At 38.9% G+C, this 16,854-nt stretch overlaps 1 protein-coding gene across 1 annotated transcript in view; it reads left to right on the top strand.

Moving 5' to 3' along the window:
• SNX25 (sorting nexin 25) overlaps positions 1 to 16,854 on the top strand; it is an 85,156-nt gene that overhangs the window by 15,467 nt on the left and 52,835 nt on the right. The window contains exon 3 of the mRNA XM_074866382.1: positions 6,244 to 6,460. Within this exon, the coding sequence (XP_074722483.1) occupies positions 6,244 to 6,460 (217 nt within the window). The remainder of the gene's footprint in view (positions 1 to 6,243; positions 6,461 to 16,854) is intronic.

The raw sequence follows: 16,854 nt of genomic DNA, 5'->3' as shown, positions 1-16,854 counted from the left end.
GTTTACAGCTCAGTTCTAAACTTCTTTCCTATCTCCCATTGACAACAGAGTGGTATAAAAGGGTGGTACTTCAGAGTGAATAAACTGTAGATACAAGGTGAGGGAAAGCTGTGAATTAACCCTGCTACTGTGTGGTGCGTTTTATGAAATCAAAGTGCGCAAAATCAGAACAAGTGTAATGTTATAAAAAGATTTTCCTTGTTGAATATGGCAGAAAGAGAAGGCATTTTAATTTTAAACCCATGAGTTCCTTTTCTAGCTAGTAGTACTTGAGTGACTAACACTGAAATGTGTTTTTTCAGTATTTGTCATGCTTTTTCTTGATAGATTGATTGATTCTTGCTTGTCCTTCATTTATCTTAACGCAAAGAAAAGATGACCCACTTTTACAAATACTTTTAGTCTTCTAGTGCTTCCTGTTGCTTGTCTGGTAACTTCATGTAGTTACCAGATATGGTAACTACAGTTCCTAAATGGTAGTTTAGGAACATGTCTCAAGAGAGACTGTGCTTAGTTGGACTCATGCTGCTGTTGTGCAGTGTACTGTTTGGGCTGCGGGGTGTAGCTGTTAGATTTATATGCCGTGTGTGTAGCTGGGCTCCCAGGAACTGAATTTCATCTTCCATTTTTATGGCCCCATATCCTGTGGTCTTTTTGTTATTCTTCACAGTCAGTCTTTGTCTCTACTGCTTTAGTAGTGCCAGGAAAATTGGTCTTCATATTACTTACCTGCTTTACTAGATCATTTATGAGTAAGTAAAACAGCATAGGCCATAGCACAAATCCCAGCAGAACTCTACTGGTGAAATTCTTCTGCTGTGAAAATTGACTGTTCATTCATATCCTGTGTTTCTTAGCTTTTAAAATATTTCACGCCAGAGAGCCATTTCTTCTTGCATAGTGGCTTATCTTCCTTAAGCCTTATGTTGAGGTGACCTTGTTGGAAATATTTTTGGGAATTTAATTAAATTGTACCCATGGATCAGATCTTGCCTGTGTGTGTTGTTGGTGACCCCTTAGAAGAACTCTGTAAGGGATAGAAGGCAGGACTTCCCCTTACATAAGTTTTCCCCCAATCTATCTCATTTCTCACTTTAGGATTCACAGATTGACATTTAGAAAAAAAAATTGCAGTAGTTTCTGCCACTCTGTTTGAAAAGCTGTACTCTTTTTTTTCACAGCTCTCAAAAAAGGAGTTATCTGGGTCCAAAATATGAGCAAGACTTAACTTGAATTCATGTTCTCTCTGCTACTGGGATTCAAACACTTGGAGCTAGGAACTCTTGGCAAAGGATACATGGGTGAAACTCTTTGAACAGAAATTTGTCTGATTTCTTTTTTAATGCATTTTCTGGATCTTCTTAACAATTTTTTTCCTCTATTGTTTATATATTTGGAACTTTTCATGTTTTTTTTCTGCACATTCATAATAATTATTAAAAAAACAAATGTCAAGAAAATTTCAATAAAAAGAAACCAAACAATGTGAACGGGAGACTGTTGGGGTATGATCTCTTTTGCACCAGGGCTATCCATCTGTGCGTGATTTCGTCTCTTAAACGTGCCAGTTTCGTAGAGTTTGAATAATGTTGTAAGATGCGAGTAAACCAAGAAATGCTAGTGTTTTTCCAAACACAAACTTTAACAAGAGAACTGAAATCTGTAAATCACTATTGCTAGTGACTGGGGCTGGTTCCCAGTCACTGAAGTCTGGGCATTTACACAGCATTTTGCCAGCCTTTAACACCATGGCCTAAATATTGAATCAGTGGGCATGAGGAACGTCAATAAGTAAAGATAATGTTAATAAAACCTCATCACCTTAATTTGTATAGCTAAAACATAATAAAGTCTAAAATGCAGTAGGTGAATAATGGCCTTTATTTCTTTAAATTTAAAAATCAATGTCTTGAAGTGATAGAGTTGCATGTTCAGAGTATTTATTAGTAATTTTTACAGACTTCGACATATGGGCTTTAATATTTTAGTTTGATTTTTGAAGATGAAGATAAAGTGCTTTTTTTGACTGAATTGGTTTTTGGCAGGGAGGAAAAGTAGTAGCTGTAACAAGTAAGCATTTAACATTTACTTCTATAGAAAAGTTCTTTGCTGGGTACTTAACAGTGGTATAGTCTGTCATCTTTTTCATTAAATTTTTATTGAAGGTACTTTTATTTAAGTATAGCTTATGATAACCATATCATGCATGTTAAATCTAGTGTTGTAGTAGCACAGCATATGATAATGCTTCTTGGCTGTTTGATGATGGTTTCCTGGTGCAGGATTTTAACACAGTTCACATTAATGTTGCATTTCTATTTTACAGATTGCAGTCCCTGCTGTTGTAGAATAACTCAAGCCAGTGTTGTAGCTATACCTTCTTTTCTGTTGTTCATACAGTCACGGGAGAGTTTTGGATTTGACCGTAACTTAATGGAATGGTTCTGGTCCCTCCAGCGCTTTCAGGAAAGGATATTTACTTCTTGTTTGAAACTTGGAAGCTGGTCTCTACATTTGCATAGGGAGAATATTTCTGATCTGGTTTTTAATGGTGCTTTGAGAAAATGGGTAGACATTTAGTCCTTGTTACTCTAAGTTACTTTTCATAAAGTTGGGTAATGAATCTTAGCAGTATAAAAGCTGCCTAATGTGAAGCTCTGCAAATTGCAGATTTGAAGCCAGTCTGATCTACTGGCTCTTGTTTTGCTGCTGAACCTCTGAATGTATGAATGAATGAATGAATGAATGTGGAAGAAGAAGGGATAGTAGTTAACTGTAGACCTACGTGGGGTTAGGAATGAAGTAAGAAGGTCTAGAGGGTTGTCCTCACTAACCTGCACACAAGCTTCCAGCTCTCTACTCCCAACACTCTTTTAGTTTACAGTCTTTAAAAAGAGTAATTGAAGAGGCTCAACTTCACTTTCATGTGGGAATGATGTTTAATCAGATTATAATGACTGGGGACTTGGATCTTCTGAATTACTTTAGAAAACCCAGTAGAAGTTTCAGCAGTTTTGTGCCAGACTCATTGCTGTCACTGCATCTGATTTGATCAGAAGGAATTCATGTTTGCAGTGGCTGAGTTAGTGTAGTAAGGTATTGTCCTGAAAGTGTGTTCTGCTTTTCTTTTTATTCCTTTCTTGTCTTCTGATCAGTTGTTTTCAATGTTTTAGAGAACGTTCAGTGTAAAAATAATGAGAGTAGATGCATGAGCAGATTCTCCTCTGAAGGAAGCAAGCTGCGCTCTGTAAAATTCTTAGATTTGTTTTCTGTATTTCTTTAGGGTGCTGAAAGAGGCACTAGCTGCATCAGTAGGCATGAAGCTAAAGCAGCAAAGTGCATCATGTCCAGGATGACACACATGGATGAGGCAGTGTCTTACCCCAGCACAGACTGCTGTTAGTGTCTGTGGCTGGTACCCTTTTTAGATTTTTTTTTTTTTTTTTTTTTTTTTTTAAACAAAGTCCTGAAAGCTGTCTCATTGCTCATTTTGGGCTCTTAATTACCTTGACTTTTATAGAGAACAGTATGGTTAAACTGTTGTGATGCAGGAAGGGCTGCAAGACTCAGAAGGGACAAGGAAACTATAGAAAGTATGTAAAGGAAGAGAGTTATAAAAGGTAGGTGCAGGAAAATATGGTTTTAAGTGGGCTAATCCATTTAAGGTGTTGAAAGTGTGTAACTGGTGGAGAGAAACACAAGTGAGATATTTCATACTTGAGTGGCTTAATTTTTGGTGATGATTGGTGATCTTTTGTCTTTAGTTTGATATTGCCACTAGATTTCATGGTTCTTTCATGTTGATACACCTAGATGAAGAACCATACCATCACCTTGCTGTGTCTAAGCAGGAGTTTTCCCACAGTAATAGATCTTGCTTTGGGTATTTCAAATGTGAGTATAGTAAAGTCGCAAGAGTTGTTTTCTCATAATACTTTACTAATTAGCATTGTTATATGTTTGAATGTTGTGCTTTACCAGAGCACAGAGACTTAACATTGAATGTGACAGTGATTATGGAGTGAACTAGGAACTGAGCTCATTTTGGAGAGGAGTTGCCTAAAAATACGGTTATAAATTAAGGGTCAGTGGGAATGGATATGTGTTCTGAAAGAGAATATAGTCTAAGGGATCAAGATACAAGTTTTACTCTTGTACTCTGGTTTTGCAGAGTTCTGTGCAATAGATATCTATAGGAGCCACCACTCTGTATACTATGATTTGGCTTCTTAGGCAAAAGATGCTGAATAAATATGCTACTTTGCACCCTTGCAAAGCGTCTGTAAGAAAATCTGAAAAAGTAATTATCTGCCAGTGATGATGATAACAAATACCACAACGCAGTGTGTTTTGAATGCGCTTGAGAAGTGGATTCCTTACAGAGTAGATGAAAAGAAGAATCCATGCTATGATTGGCTTTCCACAGCATTTCAGGTATTGCCACAGACAAGAGTAACCAAGCTATAAGAAAAACGTGGTTGCAGAAGGACATGGGGACAGCTGTGAAAAAATACTTAAAATGTGTATTGTGATGAGAGACTTGAGATAAGTAATAAACTTCAGTTTTTTAAATGCTGTTCCCAGTTGCTCTTCAGTGTATCAAGGGATTATTTCTCAGCTTGCTTATAAGACGACCACTACTTTTTATAACTGTCTTTATCACTTTGTAGCATTTGTGGGTGAGAGTTTTCAATGAAATATGATTTCTTCTGTTTTAGAAAAGTAATGAAATTGGATGTGTTTCAGTGCTGGAAGTTCCTATCCTGCAATAAGGCTTGGCATATTTTTTTTCTTTCCTGGATCAGAAAAAAGAATCAAAACTTCTATTAATTTATTGAAATGTTTTTTTGAATAATTTAAAAGCCTTGAAATAACTTAGCAAAAGGCTATTAACTATATATTTTGGCATACTCAGTGAAGTGACTTGTTTCTTTATAAACCTGAGGAAGTTGATTTATGAAGCATTTGACTAGAAACTTTTATCAATTTTAGCCTTTTCTTTTGAAATGTTTTTAACAAGGTGATATTGGATGAGGTCTGCTAGTATTTCAGGCAGGCAAAAGTATTCAGCTTAGGTTGTTCTGCTATTAGTATGTTATTAGTTCACTGTTGCAGTGCCAGGGAGCTTTTTATAGTTTACTAAGCTGCCAAACAAACAACTTCTATCAAAGTGCGAAGTAAGAAATGGTGGAGTTATATGATTACTTTGCAAGAAATGGTGGAGTTATATGATTACTTTGCAAGAAATGGTGGAGTTATATGATTACTTTGCAAGAAATAGTGGAGTTATATGATTACTTTGCACCATGGGCTTACACTGACAAATGATACGTACTTTTGATATAAAAAGTTTGAAATCAGCATGTCTGGTAAAGCAGCTACTCAGATTATCAGGGACACGACTTATTTTCCCCCTTGTTCCGTTATCCCTCTGGTAGGTACAAACTGACTCCTCCTTCCACCCCAGCTTTTTCCCCGTCTTGTTGTAACTGCTAAACATGGCTTGTGCGTGCTCGCTAAACACCTCCTGCTCCTTCCCAGACCTCCAGGGACATCTGCTATAGTGAAATGTCAGTAAAACTGGAGGCACACAGATGTTGTCAAAAAGAAAAGTCAGAATGGTAGAAGATGGTGTTGCCATGGGACTCGCAATTACTGTAATCTTGGTTATTGCTTGTAGATATGGTTAGGAATACCTCATCATTTTTGAAACTCATGCTGTCTTGCTAATCTACTTGTTCTCTCTTATCTCTAGCTCTTCTGATCCTATAATGTACTTTCTGCAGTGTTGTTCAGTATTGTAAATGTCTCTTGAAATCCAAAAATCTTACCACCTCCCTTTGTGACTTTGGAATGGTGATTTGAATTCCTATGTAAAGAAGGCTGGTTTCAGTCTGCAACAGCCTAGACACAGTCACATTATATGGTAGTTCATATAACCAAATCCACTGTTGAGAGACAGGTATTAGTTTGAGGTTTGTGTGTAGCTGGTAACCTGACTGCCTCAGCAAAGCCACTTAAAGGCTTTGCTTTGCTTTGCAGAGTGACCTCCAGTAACCTGTTAGGTGCAGATTTCTCCAACCTTACTTTCTTTGGCAAGAATTTAAAACCCAAAGAAGAAGATAGGAAGCCTATTACCAATTTAATTTTTGAGGAGAAGGGTGGAGGATTAAGTTTTTCCTTTATTGGTGTGCCTTCTCCTTTTGCAGTTTTTGCTATTTATTGTTTTGTTTCTCCTTTCAGTGTTTGACTACAGCTATAGAGATTACATCCTGTCCTGGTATGGGCAACTCAGCAGAGATGAAGGACAGCTGTACCAGCTGTTATCTGAAGACTTCTGGGAGATTGCCAAGCAGCTGCGACAGAGGCTGAGTCACATTGATGTAGTTAAAGTTGTCTGCAATGATGTAGTGAAAGCTTTACTCTCACACTTCTGTGACCTTAAAGGAGCCAACGCCAGGTAAAAATAAAACTCTGCATTTCACTGGAGTTTGCTGCTTCTCTCTTTGCTTTCAGATGTGCTATATTAAAGTAATGAAGACTGTAACACTTTTGTAGCAACTAATAAAGAAAACAGTTCAAGCCTATTACCAGTTTCAGAGATCAAGCAGGCTTCGGGACATCTATAAGACCTGTGGAAGGAAACACCTGTCCTCCTTTTTCTCAGAGTTCAGATTCACTGCTGTTTCCATTTCATCCTTGAATCCTATGCTCACGGTAGGAGGTGGGCTCTTTGAGCAGTTCCTAAAAGTGATGTGAACCTGCAAGAGAAAGGAGAGGTGCTGTCAGACAAGTCATCAAGAAGATGACAAGAAGATAGTTATTTGCACCTTTCCCAAAATAGCACCAGGGTTAATTCCATTCAGTTTCTCATTTCTTCTAGCCCTGGGAGGCAAAGTGTTGTGGTTTCTGTGAGTGGCTTGTCCTGCAGTAACAAGATTTGTCTACTGGAAAAATTGTTGGCTGGATTTTCTTTCTCTGTTTAGGTTATCTTGCTAATTCCATGAATTTCCTTTTTGGCAAGTCTCTCTTTGTCCACTTAAAAAGGTCAGATGTCCTCTAAATACTACAGTTGTACCCAAATTGTAATTGCTAATAGGAACTCAGCCTATGCAGTTCCCACATCTGAATGCACAATTTGTGTAATTGTACATGGAATTTGGGCTTAAGTCAGCCCTTACCTGTATTTCAGTTGTCCTAACTGAAACGTGCTTTGGTCATTCGGACTTAGACGATACATTTTACACTGTTGTAAAGTTGTTTTGCCTAGAGTTAGATCCACATATTTTTAACACCCCTTCGGAGAAAAAATATCAACTGTTTTCTGTCAGTGACCAGTCTGTGTGTCATTCATACTTTTTTGTGTGCTGGAGCAGAAGATAGGGTTAATGTATTTGTGGTAGATGGCAGCTTTATGTAAGCTAATGTATAGCAAATAAAGACAAAAAAGAAATTTAAAGAGTGGTTACATTCAAGAAAAGAAGAAATTAAGTTGTATGCGCGTTGCAGTAAATCTTGCATTGGATTCCAGGTATTACTTTCTTTAAGCTCTGGAATGTGATAGAAATCTCTTGGTCAGGTAAAGCTCTTAAGTGTGCTCTCTGATTTTTAAGCAGTATGCTTGCCCTTATCCTTTATCACAGTAAAGCACTTGCTTTTGGGAAGAGTTTGATTTCAACAGTTAAAGGATGAGGATGGTATCTTTTTTTTTTTAAAGTGTAAATCTTTTCCTGTTTAAAGCTAGGCACATAGAATCTACAATTGCAGAATTATTAATTGTTATTAATGCTGATTCTTGATGTGGTTCCTTATCTACTGAGAATTATGACCACTTCCTATTGGTCTTTGTTGGATTGTTATTTCCACTATATAGAACTAAAATAAATCCTCTTGGGTATTTTTCAACTAACTTTTTCACTTTGGAATGGTAAATGCACCTTAGTGAGTGCTGGATAAGGCAGGCTGCATTAACATGGTAATGAAAAAAATCCTATCAAGAATTAATGTGATAGTGGGTTAAAAAAACCCCAACAAACTCTACAGCTGTAACTGCAGATTTTGAATAGGTTGAAGCTGGACCCATTGACTGTTTTTCACATACTGCAAGGCTGTGAATTCACAAGCAGGAAGGTCTGGTTTTAAGGTGCCAAACAGCAGATCAGGGGCATGATGGTGCATAATACAAAATGTGAAGCACTAGTATATCCTTGTGCTGCTCATCCAAACTTGCTGAAAAAGTCCAGGAAGCTTTATGGAAATTGCACAGGGCTCACCTTTTCTTGGCAGGTGGAGAGAGGGCTTAAATGCTATGTATGTACTATGGCAAAGTCAGCAGAAATGTGACATTGTGTTCATACGCCACAGATTGAATTTGTACTGCCCAGTGGTCTGAGCATGCATGTAATAAACCTGGAAGCACAGTCGAAGACTCTTTTTTAAAGGAATTTGTGGTTCTAAGAATAATTTGAGTTTTGTACTAAACTGCCTACTGCTATGGAGTTTACTGTGCTAGAACCTGCTGACATTTTAAGCTACAGACTGAGAACTACAAAGTATGTCACTTCTAGCTTGGAAAGCCTTCAATTCATTTCTATATTGCCCCAGTTCAAACACAGAAACTACTTCTTCCAAAGGTAGGGAACACAGAGATCTTCCTGATCTACTTTTGCTTTCTGTCAACGTTTTAAATATGGTGGTAAATTTAAATTGGCATTCACATGTTTCCTCTGTGTGTCTAATAATGGGATGATAAATATATTGGAACAGAGACTGTAATTAGAGCAAAGTCTGTTTCCTGTTTTGGTGCCCATTGGAGCACTGCATCTCATTTCCACTGCTGAGTTTATACTGCAGTGTGACAGCGAAGGGCACTTTGTCTGTCTTCTTTTTTAAGACAGGTTTGAAATACCTCTTGTACCATCTCTGGAGGGGGTGCCACCTAAGCCACTTTGTCTCAGTTTTCCTATATGACAACAGATAAACACACCAAAGTAATGGAAGGAAACCGTCTGTGCCCAGGAGGACGGAGATGTCTGTTTCTTCAGTGTGAAGTTCATGTGTTTTGTCACTGGGTGCACATCAGCCACAGAAATCTCTTTACTTTTCAGCATTCACTGACTAACTTCAGCCTGTGATACCTGATAGATCAGGATGTCTGAAGGGGTGAAAATAGGCTGCGACTTTTCAGAATGAGGAAGGGTGTTACAGTCCTTCCCTTTACTTCTGTTTTCCCTCTGGCTTATCTTAATCATCACAAGGCTCCCCTGAGTAATAAACAGCTAACAGATGGGGAAAAATGCTTCCCTGAATGAGGGAGAGCATGATGAGAGGAGAGGCCACTTCCACACTGGCCAGTGGGAGGCAAGGAATTGGGCGGAAGAAGCCTGGCAGTGGTAGGTCTGATTCCCCTTTCTTTAGTCTATTCCCTGGCTTTCTTTAACAGTGACTGTCCTTCCTGAGCCTGCCAGACAATTCCTCAGAGTGAAATAAGGCAGAGACGCTCCTCTAGCCATCGGTAGAACTGCCTGGGGTGACACAGAGCCATGCAAGCTGTAGGCAAGACAATTCCCAACTTCATCTTACATACATCACTAGGGTGTACCTTGAGGTTCAGTTGGGGCTCCAAAGGATCCTGTCACTTTTCAGTTACAATATTTGTGGCAATTCAGAATATTTTTCATTCCTAATATTAGCTCAGCATAGAAATGGAATATGATTCTTCCCTGTGTCCAGTGTTAGCTAGTCTATGAGCTTGAGATACAGAAAAAAAAAAAAATCAGCCTTGGATTTATTGGTAGAAGCCACCAATCTTTTCCCCTATGTTGTACAGAATCAGGAGCACATTTATAACAGGATTAGCCAAGTGCATCCTGCTGGGTAGAGAGGGTAGGATCTGGCCATTCTTGGTTTATAGCAGCTTTTAACCCTTCATTCCTTTATGCCTCGTTCAAGTGTCTTTCCTTGGCTACTCTAAGCAGAATATAAGCTAGCTGAATACTGGCAATGCCATTTTATGTGATTGAGTCTGGACCACGAGCTGAGTAAGGTGGTATGTAATACTGGAAATGTTCATGTTTGTACGTTGGTGCAGCATTGACTTTTTGGGGGCTAGACTTACCACTCTGGTAACACATGTTTGTTAAAAGCAAGAGCCAACTATTCCTCTGGATGGAAAGCAGAGTCAGTATCAGAAGGACTTAGCAAAGTCAAAACAAATAGTAAGTGTCTTTCTGCGAAGCTGTCCACATGAAAGGAAGAGGAAGTTCCTTTTGCATATTGTGGGCTAAAAACAACCACATCAGATATCGCTACAGAACTATTAACATTTGATAAATAACACCCTGTGCTGGTGGTCTCTAAACTGCAGTGTAGACGAAATGAGATTTGCCTACATGAGATAAGTAGGTAAATGAGATTTGAAGATAGTTAATCCTTGCCTCTTCTTGAACTTCCTGACAAGCAGTGCTTTTTGAACAAATCTCAGAAAGGTCACAGTGATGCTGATTTTGTTAACTTTTTTTTTTTTCTCCTACATCTTTTGGTTGGGAGTGTTCTGTGTTTGTCTTTAACCTACAGTTAGGGCACCTTGATCCCAAAGACAGAGGAAGAATTGGTTTCTGCAAATACAGATATGTGGTGTTGCAGGCTGCTTCCGGCACGTTGACTGCTACATGACATCTGATGCAATGCTCAGAGTGGTTTTGTGTGTGTGCGCCCAGTCTTGCAGCATAAGTCATGACTTAGCAAAATGAATGCTTGGGGGCTGCAGGCTACTCCCAGTGCTGTTTCAGAACCCATATTTCAGGGCTTAAAGCTCTTGGAAAGTGTGAAGGGGGGAAGTGCTGTGGGGAAGTTGCTGTTTGAGTGATCAGTATGACAAGAGATTTGGGGATTTAAGTTCGTATTGTACACGTTTTAATAATATTCCTTTTGTTTTCTATATATTACTGATACGTTAAGGAGAGAGGACAACTCGATTCTTAATTTTCTTGGCCCATGTGAATACCTTTGCACACATAGGAAATATAACTTGTATTTTTTGTGATTACAATATGTAGTGTGGTAAGATAGTAAAAATAAAAGGTGCTGCCACCACAAACTGCCAAGGAATTGATGCAAAGGGAATTTAAGCACTTGAGATTTAACTTGGTTAATCCTATAGATGCATCCAAGTTGTCAGGATAGCTACTAAACACCTCCCACAGTTCTTGTTTTTCTTTTATAATTCTATTTGCCACCCACAAACCAGGAATACCAAGAACTGCTTATCACACTCAGCCTCTGGAAAGGAGTATCAAGAGGATTAGTATGAAATTGTAGAGGTTCGTTGCAATGGGAGAACTATATGAAAGTGCTGAGAACAAGAGTCACGAAAAGCCAAGGTCTTAGCACGTTATTAAAGTTAAGTCATGGGTAGCACCAGGTCTAAAGCTTGACGTTTCCTTCAAGCTTCAGTGTGGGAAGTTTGGGTTTCCTGTTAATGACTGAGTGTCATCTAGACACCACAATAAGCATTAGGACTTCCTAGTGCTGATATGATCATGCCACAGCTTGTAAGCCATTCATACATTCTTTGGGTCTTTTATCAACATGATGTGTCAAATGCCTTTTCCTGAAGGATGTAACAGTGATGTGTATTAAGTTGTATGGTTTTCTTCAGAGTAAATATTAGGTAAAGTGATTTATAAAACTTGCTAATGTATCTTGATAAAAACGGCAGCTGTGGAAATTTTGGTGGGCTTTGTCCTTGTTTTTTGTTGTGCTTTTTGGGTTTGGTGTGGTTTATTTTCAGAGGTTTGGCTTTTTTAATAGGTACTTTTTTTCAGATGTGTTTATGATGCTGGCTTGTAAAGGTCTAAATTTGTTTCTTTTATTTCTTATAAAGTTCAAATAGATAAGTGGTTTTCATTCTGCTGCACTGTCAAGAAGCTTAGAGATCTGAGGGTGATACAGGTGAAGAGATGCAGGCTGCATGTGGTTCTGGTAGTTCTCAGAATCAGTTTGATGAAAAGTGCCTGGTGAGTGTTGAATGTACTGATGAAAGCCATTTAGAATGAGTTGCATGTGCACTTCAGCTCACAATTGCACTGATTGAGAGTTAAATGTAACTCTACAAGACTCTCTTGAAAGACTAATTAAAGAAACAGCAAGGCTGAAGAGAACATTTTGTGATTTATTTATTTACTTAAAGAGAAAGGACCCTTACATGATTTCCTGTAGAGTTGTTAATGTTTTTACAGGCTCCTTGGGGGTTTTTATTTGTTTGGGTTTTTGGGGTTTGTTTGTTGGTTTTTTTAAATATAATTTATTTATTTGCTTGCTTCCTGTTTTCAAACCAGACAGATTTATCTTGTTTGTCATCATTAAGTTTCTGGTCATACCTGTCTCCTAATCAGTGTACCTATTTTGGTGTGTCTTGCCCTTGAACCAGTGATACTGCCGACCCCAAACCTACAGAGTCCCAAGTTGCATAGGCATTGTAAATGGTAACTTTGGGATTGGCTTTTTATTTTTTCACCCCTTTTAGGATTAAATTTTAAGCTCTTCCATGCCATCATGAGCATTGAGACTATGTAAAAATAAAGACAATGCTTCATGTTAGGAGCATATATAACCAAACCACAAACACCAAGAGAGTTTTAATACTCCTGACTGTAATGAGTCTTTACAATACAAGGAGTTACCAGATGGTCCTAATTAAAACTGTGGGTATCTAGAGCAGATCCTAGATAAAAAGAGGTATTTCCATGAGGTCCCTGTATTGGGAAACCTGGAAGCCCAGTCATAGATGATAGTCTAGTATTACAGAGCTGCCACGGGTCTGCATTCCTGAGAAATGAGGATTGTTGTTAAAGAGGTGGTTAATATTGGCTCAGAGTTGCTTAGTTATAGCATGGGAAGGAAATGATGGTATTGCTGTAATGTTGGTAATGTTTTAACTGCTGATCTTCAGGAATACCAAAGCAAATCTGCTGCTCTGCTTTCCTTTATAAAGTACTGAATGAACTCGCAGGTTTGCAGCAGTAAGGGGTAAAGTCTTAGTATTGATGATGTTAGTGGGATACATGTTCAGTGGGATGCACATTCAGTAACTGCATGAAACAATCTCAGAGCAGGGGCTAGTTACAGTAGGTGTCATTTTGGTTCCAAAGAAAAGTACTGCTTGGAACAGACCTGGTACAAAGGAATTCACTTTGTTAGACCCTACCTATGGATCTGTATTCACAGACTGCTGCTTCTGATGCTATGAAATAGGATTGAATAGTGTTAAAAATTCAGAGCAGGCTTACAGAAAAGTTATGTCTGGCTTTGTAGCTCACGGGAGTGAAGAGGGATATGACCTGTAAGCATGCTGTGTAAAGCATGAGTTCTGTCTGCTGTTTTAAATCACTGAAGTCACCTGCATCTTGATACACCAATATATGTCACTATTACTTCAGTCTTGATTGTTAAAGAAGACACAAATTAATTAAGTTGCCATTGTTCTTCTATTGCCTAAAGCAGATTAAACAAGCCTGGTTTATAAAGCTTGTGTCATGCCTGTTTTGGAACTGTTTGCTGGAGTGCCACATTTATATTAGTTCACTGCACACAGTTGTGCTCGGAATTTATGGATAATTGGCTGGACTTTCAAAGCTCTCTAAAAATACCTGCATAGAGTTTTAGTTAAGTTTTCTGTGATTACTAAGTGACCTCTTTTTTTTTTTTTTTTTAATCCAACCACACAGTCCTAATAACACATGTTCAAAATTGGATAGGAAGAGAAATAATGACTGTGTTACTATTTGGGATATTTAATAGCACTTAATATCTTTATTGACACTGAAGAGATGTAGCAGCACTCTGCTTTGTGTATCTGCGTGCAGATTGCAGTTAAATTTCAGCTTTTCCTGTTGGTCTCTGCAAAATGAACAGTGCCTTTCTTTACTCTTGAGCACATTCCTACAAAGGTGAGAATCTAGGTGTTGTATCAAGCCTTAAGAATATTCCTGATCAGGACATCTTAGCTCCTGCTCCAGTATAGTGAACAGTCTTGGTTTGGTAGTTGAGCAGTGGTGTTAATAATTCTGTGCTTGCTCACTACTCATTTTTTTCATGAAGGGGAAGCCCAATTTATAAGGGACACTGTTTTCTGGGCAGACCTTTTGTTGACACACAATATATTTTCCCTGCAAGCTGATCAATGGTTATATTGAAGCAAATGGAAGTGTAATGCTTCATGTATAAATGTAAAGGAGGGTATAAGCCTGGATGTCTTGTCTGTTTTACTGCTGGCATATTGATTTGGTTTGTAGCTGTTAAGCTTCCCTGCAAGCTTCCTCTCCTGCTTTCAGTCTCCCCTTTATTTCTCTTGCCCAAACAGCAATGAAAACTGCAGGATTTGTTGACACAACTGTTTGGCACTGATATGCAAGGCTTGTTTGGAGTTGAATTTCCTGAAGACTTTGTTTCTGTATTCTTTTTGTAAAAATTTGGTGGGGTTCTATGCCTTCACTTTTGCTTTTTAGATCACATTTTAGGTACAGTTTAGCTCAGAAAACAATTAGAAGAACGCCTCCTCTAGAGAGTCATGCCACCTTAGGTAATGGAGATAACTCCAAAAAAAACCTCTTCTTAAATGGCCTGTCAACTGGAGAGTATGCAACTGCGCTCCTCCCTTTCATTCCTGTAGGCAGGAAACACATTAGACAAATTAGAAGGGTAAGACTCAAATATTTGCCTTTCTACTTGTTTATTCTGTTCCATTTTCCATTTGTGTTCTGTTGACTATGTATCAGAAAAGTTCTGGTACAGGTCCAACTCAGCCAAGCTCTATGTATTGGCTGTTGGTTGGGAATAAATTTGTACAATAGAAAGACAAAGATTATGAGAAATTACTTCTCTTGCACAGATGATAGTATAGGTGCAGTTAATGCTCCAGGTTTTTTGCAGTCCCAAACAGACTGGCGTTCTCAGGAAACTTGTAGAGAGACATTGAAGGCAAAAAAGACTAATCTCAGTTTAGTGAAATTTTATGTGCATTATGGCTCTGTTTTGTGCTTTGCACGTGTTATGAAAGTATAGCTTGGTCTAATCACTATGCAGAATGTCCCACAAATAAGGTCAGAGTGTCCAAAAAGGATGGCATTTTTGTATTCATGGGCAAAAAAGCATTCACCACTTGTTTTTAGTTCTAACTCTGTATTGTTGTTAATACACAGGAATCAGTTGTTAGGAGAGGTTAGGTTGCTGCTAGTCAACTGATGTTTGGTGTAAGTCATCCTGTTTGCCAGCATTTTGCATATGCTTTTGGCTGTGTTTCTAAGTGGCTGACTTCAGGTGGACCAACCTGTCCAGAAAAGTAAGACTTTACTTCCCCAATAAGAAGTCGCTTTACATAGATGACCCAGACTTTCTGTCTGCCAGTAATCTGTCTGGGATGTGTCTGGTTTTGGTTAAACAATGAGTGCCTTTAGGGAGAGCATGTGATGGAGAATGTTTGATGTCGTGTGGAGAAGGCTGTAGGATGTGTCTGGAATATGCAAGAGGAATGGAAATGCATTGAGGAAAATAGCTAGGTATTCAGCTACCAGAGAGAAAAGATCCTACCAGAACAAGATAAACAGCTTTCTGAGCTCAGTCAGCTGCACCACCTGCACTGGGTTGATAATGAAGACTACACATCATCTTCATAAACTACTGCTCCTCAGAAGAACAGAATGTTTACATCCAAGCTGTTCCAAGGGACTTGTTTTGTAATGTTTCTTACTTCTAACAATCAAAACCCCCTTCATGATCCACATTTGAAAACAAAACATTTGAGATTGAATAAGAGACTTCTGTCAAATCGAAACCACATGTCATCTTTACATTCCTGTTGTTCTGAAAATTAATTAAACTAATTTTGATCACCTTCAGACAAATGACTTGTATTATTAGAACAGAATTAGAGCTATTATTAGAGTGTTGTTACTATTCCAACATATTTGCTCTCTCCTGGACTGACTAGCAAAAGTCAGTTGTTACACTATGCTGCCTGTCACTCGTGGCCACATAGCAATGTCTAACTGAAAACTTTTGGTTTGACTGTGTGCAGTTCTTGGTCACTTTTTCACATACTGAGGCAATGGCCTTGGAACAATTCTGAGTAACAGTCAGTTGACTCTAACCAGGACAGCAGCCTCCAGCTTTGGGAAGGAAGCAGACGCTATAGCAGATGATGGGAGTGGAGGCACTGGTATGAGCCTTTGTAACACCTTAGAGCCTTCTACTGAAGACCAGTCCTCTCTGCCTTTGGAAATTACCATGGTGCCTCTCAGGTGACACTGCGTCTGTCTCACTGTAGCACCTAGCATGGTCATCTTCCTGTTAAACTCTAAATCTGTGATTGGAGCACATCAGACATATGGCCATGAAAGAACTGCTAGGGCACCTTGTCTCTGCTTCTACAGCCATTTTTGTGTAAAGAAAAGGTGCTGCTCTGACCTGCACTGAGGCATTCCCTTGGCATGTCCAGTGAAGCAAGTTCTGAGAAGTCCAGAAAACCAGTGGCACCTGTGAGGAGATGAACTGATTGGTATTGGGCACAAAATCAAGGTGAGGGAGGTTTGCTCCCTGCTTCTTTCAGAGCTGTGATCAGAAGAACTGTTTGTGGGGAGTCTGCAAACAACACAGACTGCTATCATGGGCTTGCTCATCCAGCAGTATGTTGCTGTGCATGTTCACTACTGCACAGCACCCACCCAGTGCTTCATGCTGCAGCAGAGGCACAACCACCCCCTTCACTGTTAGTTCTGAAAGACTCTGTCTTGCCATCTTCCCAAAATGCACCTACCATGATTGCCTGGAGCAGGAAGGACCTATTTGTCTGTTCAG

The sequence above is a fragment of the Strix uralensis genome, chromosome 4 (assembly GCF_047716275.1).
Source record: "Strix uralensis isolate ZFMK-TIS-50842 chromosome 4, bStrUra1, whole genome shotgun sequence".
NCBI classification, from domain to species: domain Eukaryota; kingdom Metazoa; phylum Chordata; class Aves; order Strigiformes; family Strigidae; genus Strix; species Strix uralensis.
Note: the sequence above shows the minus strand (reverse complement) of the source record. Positions and strands in the feature narration are given on the sequence as shown.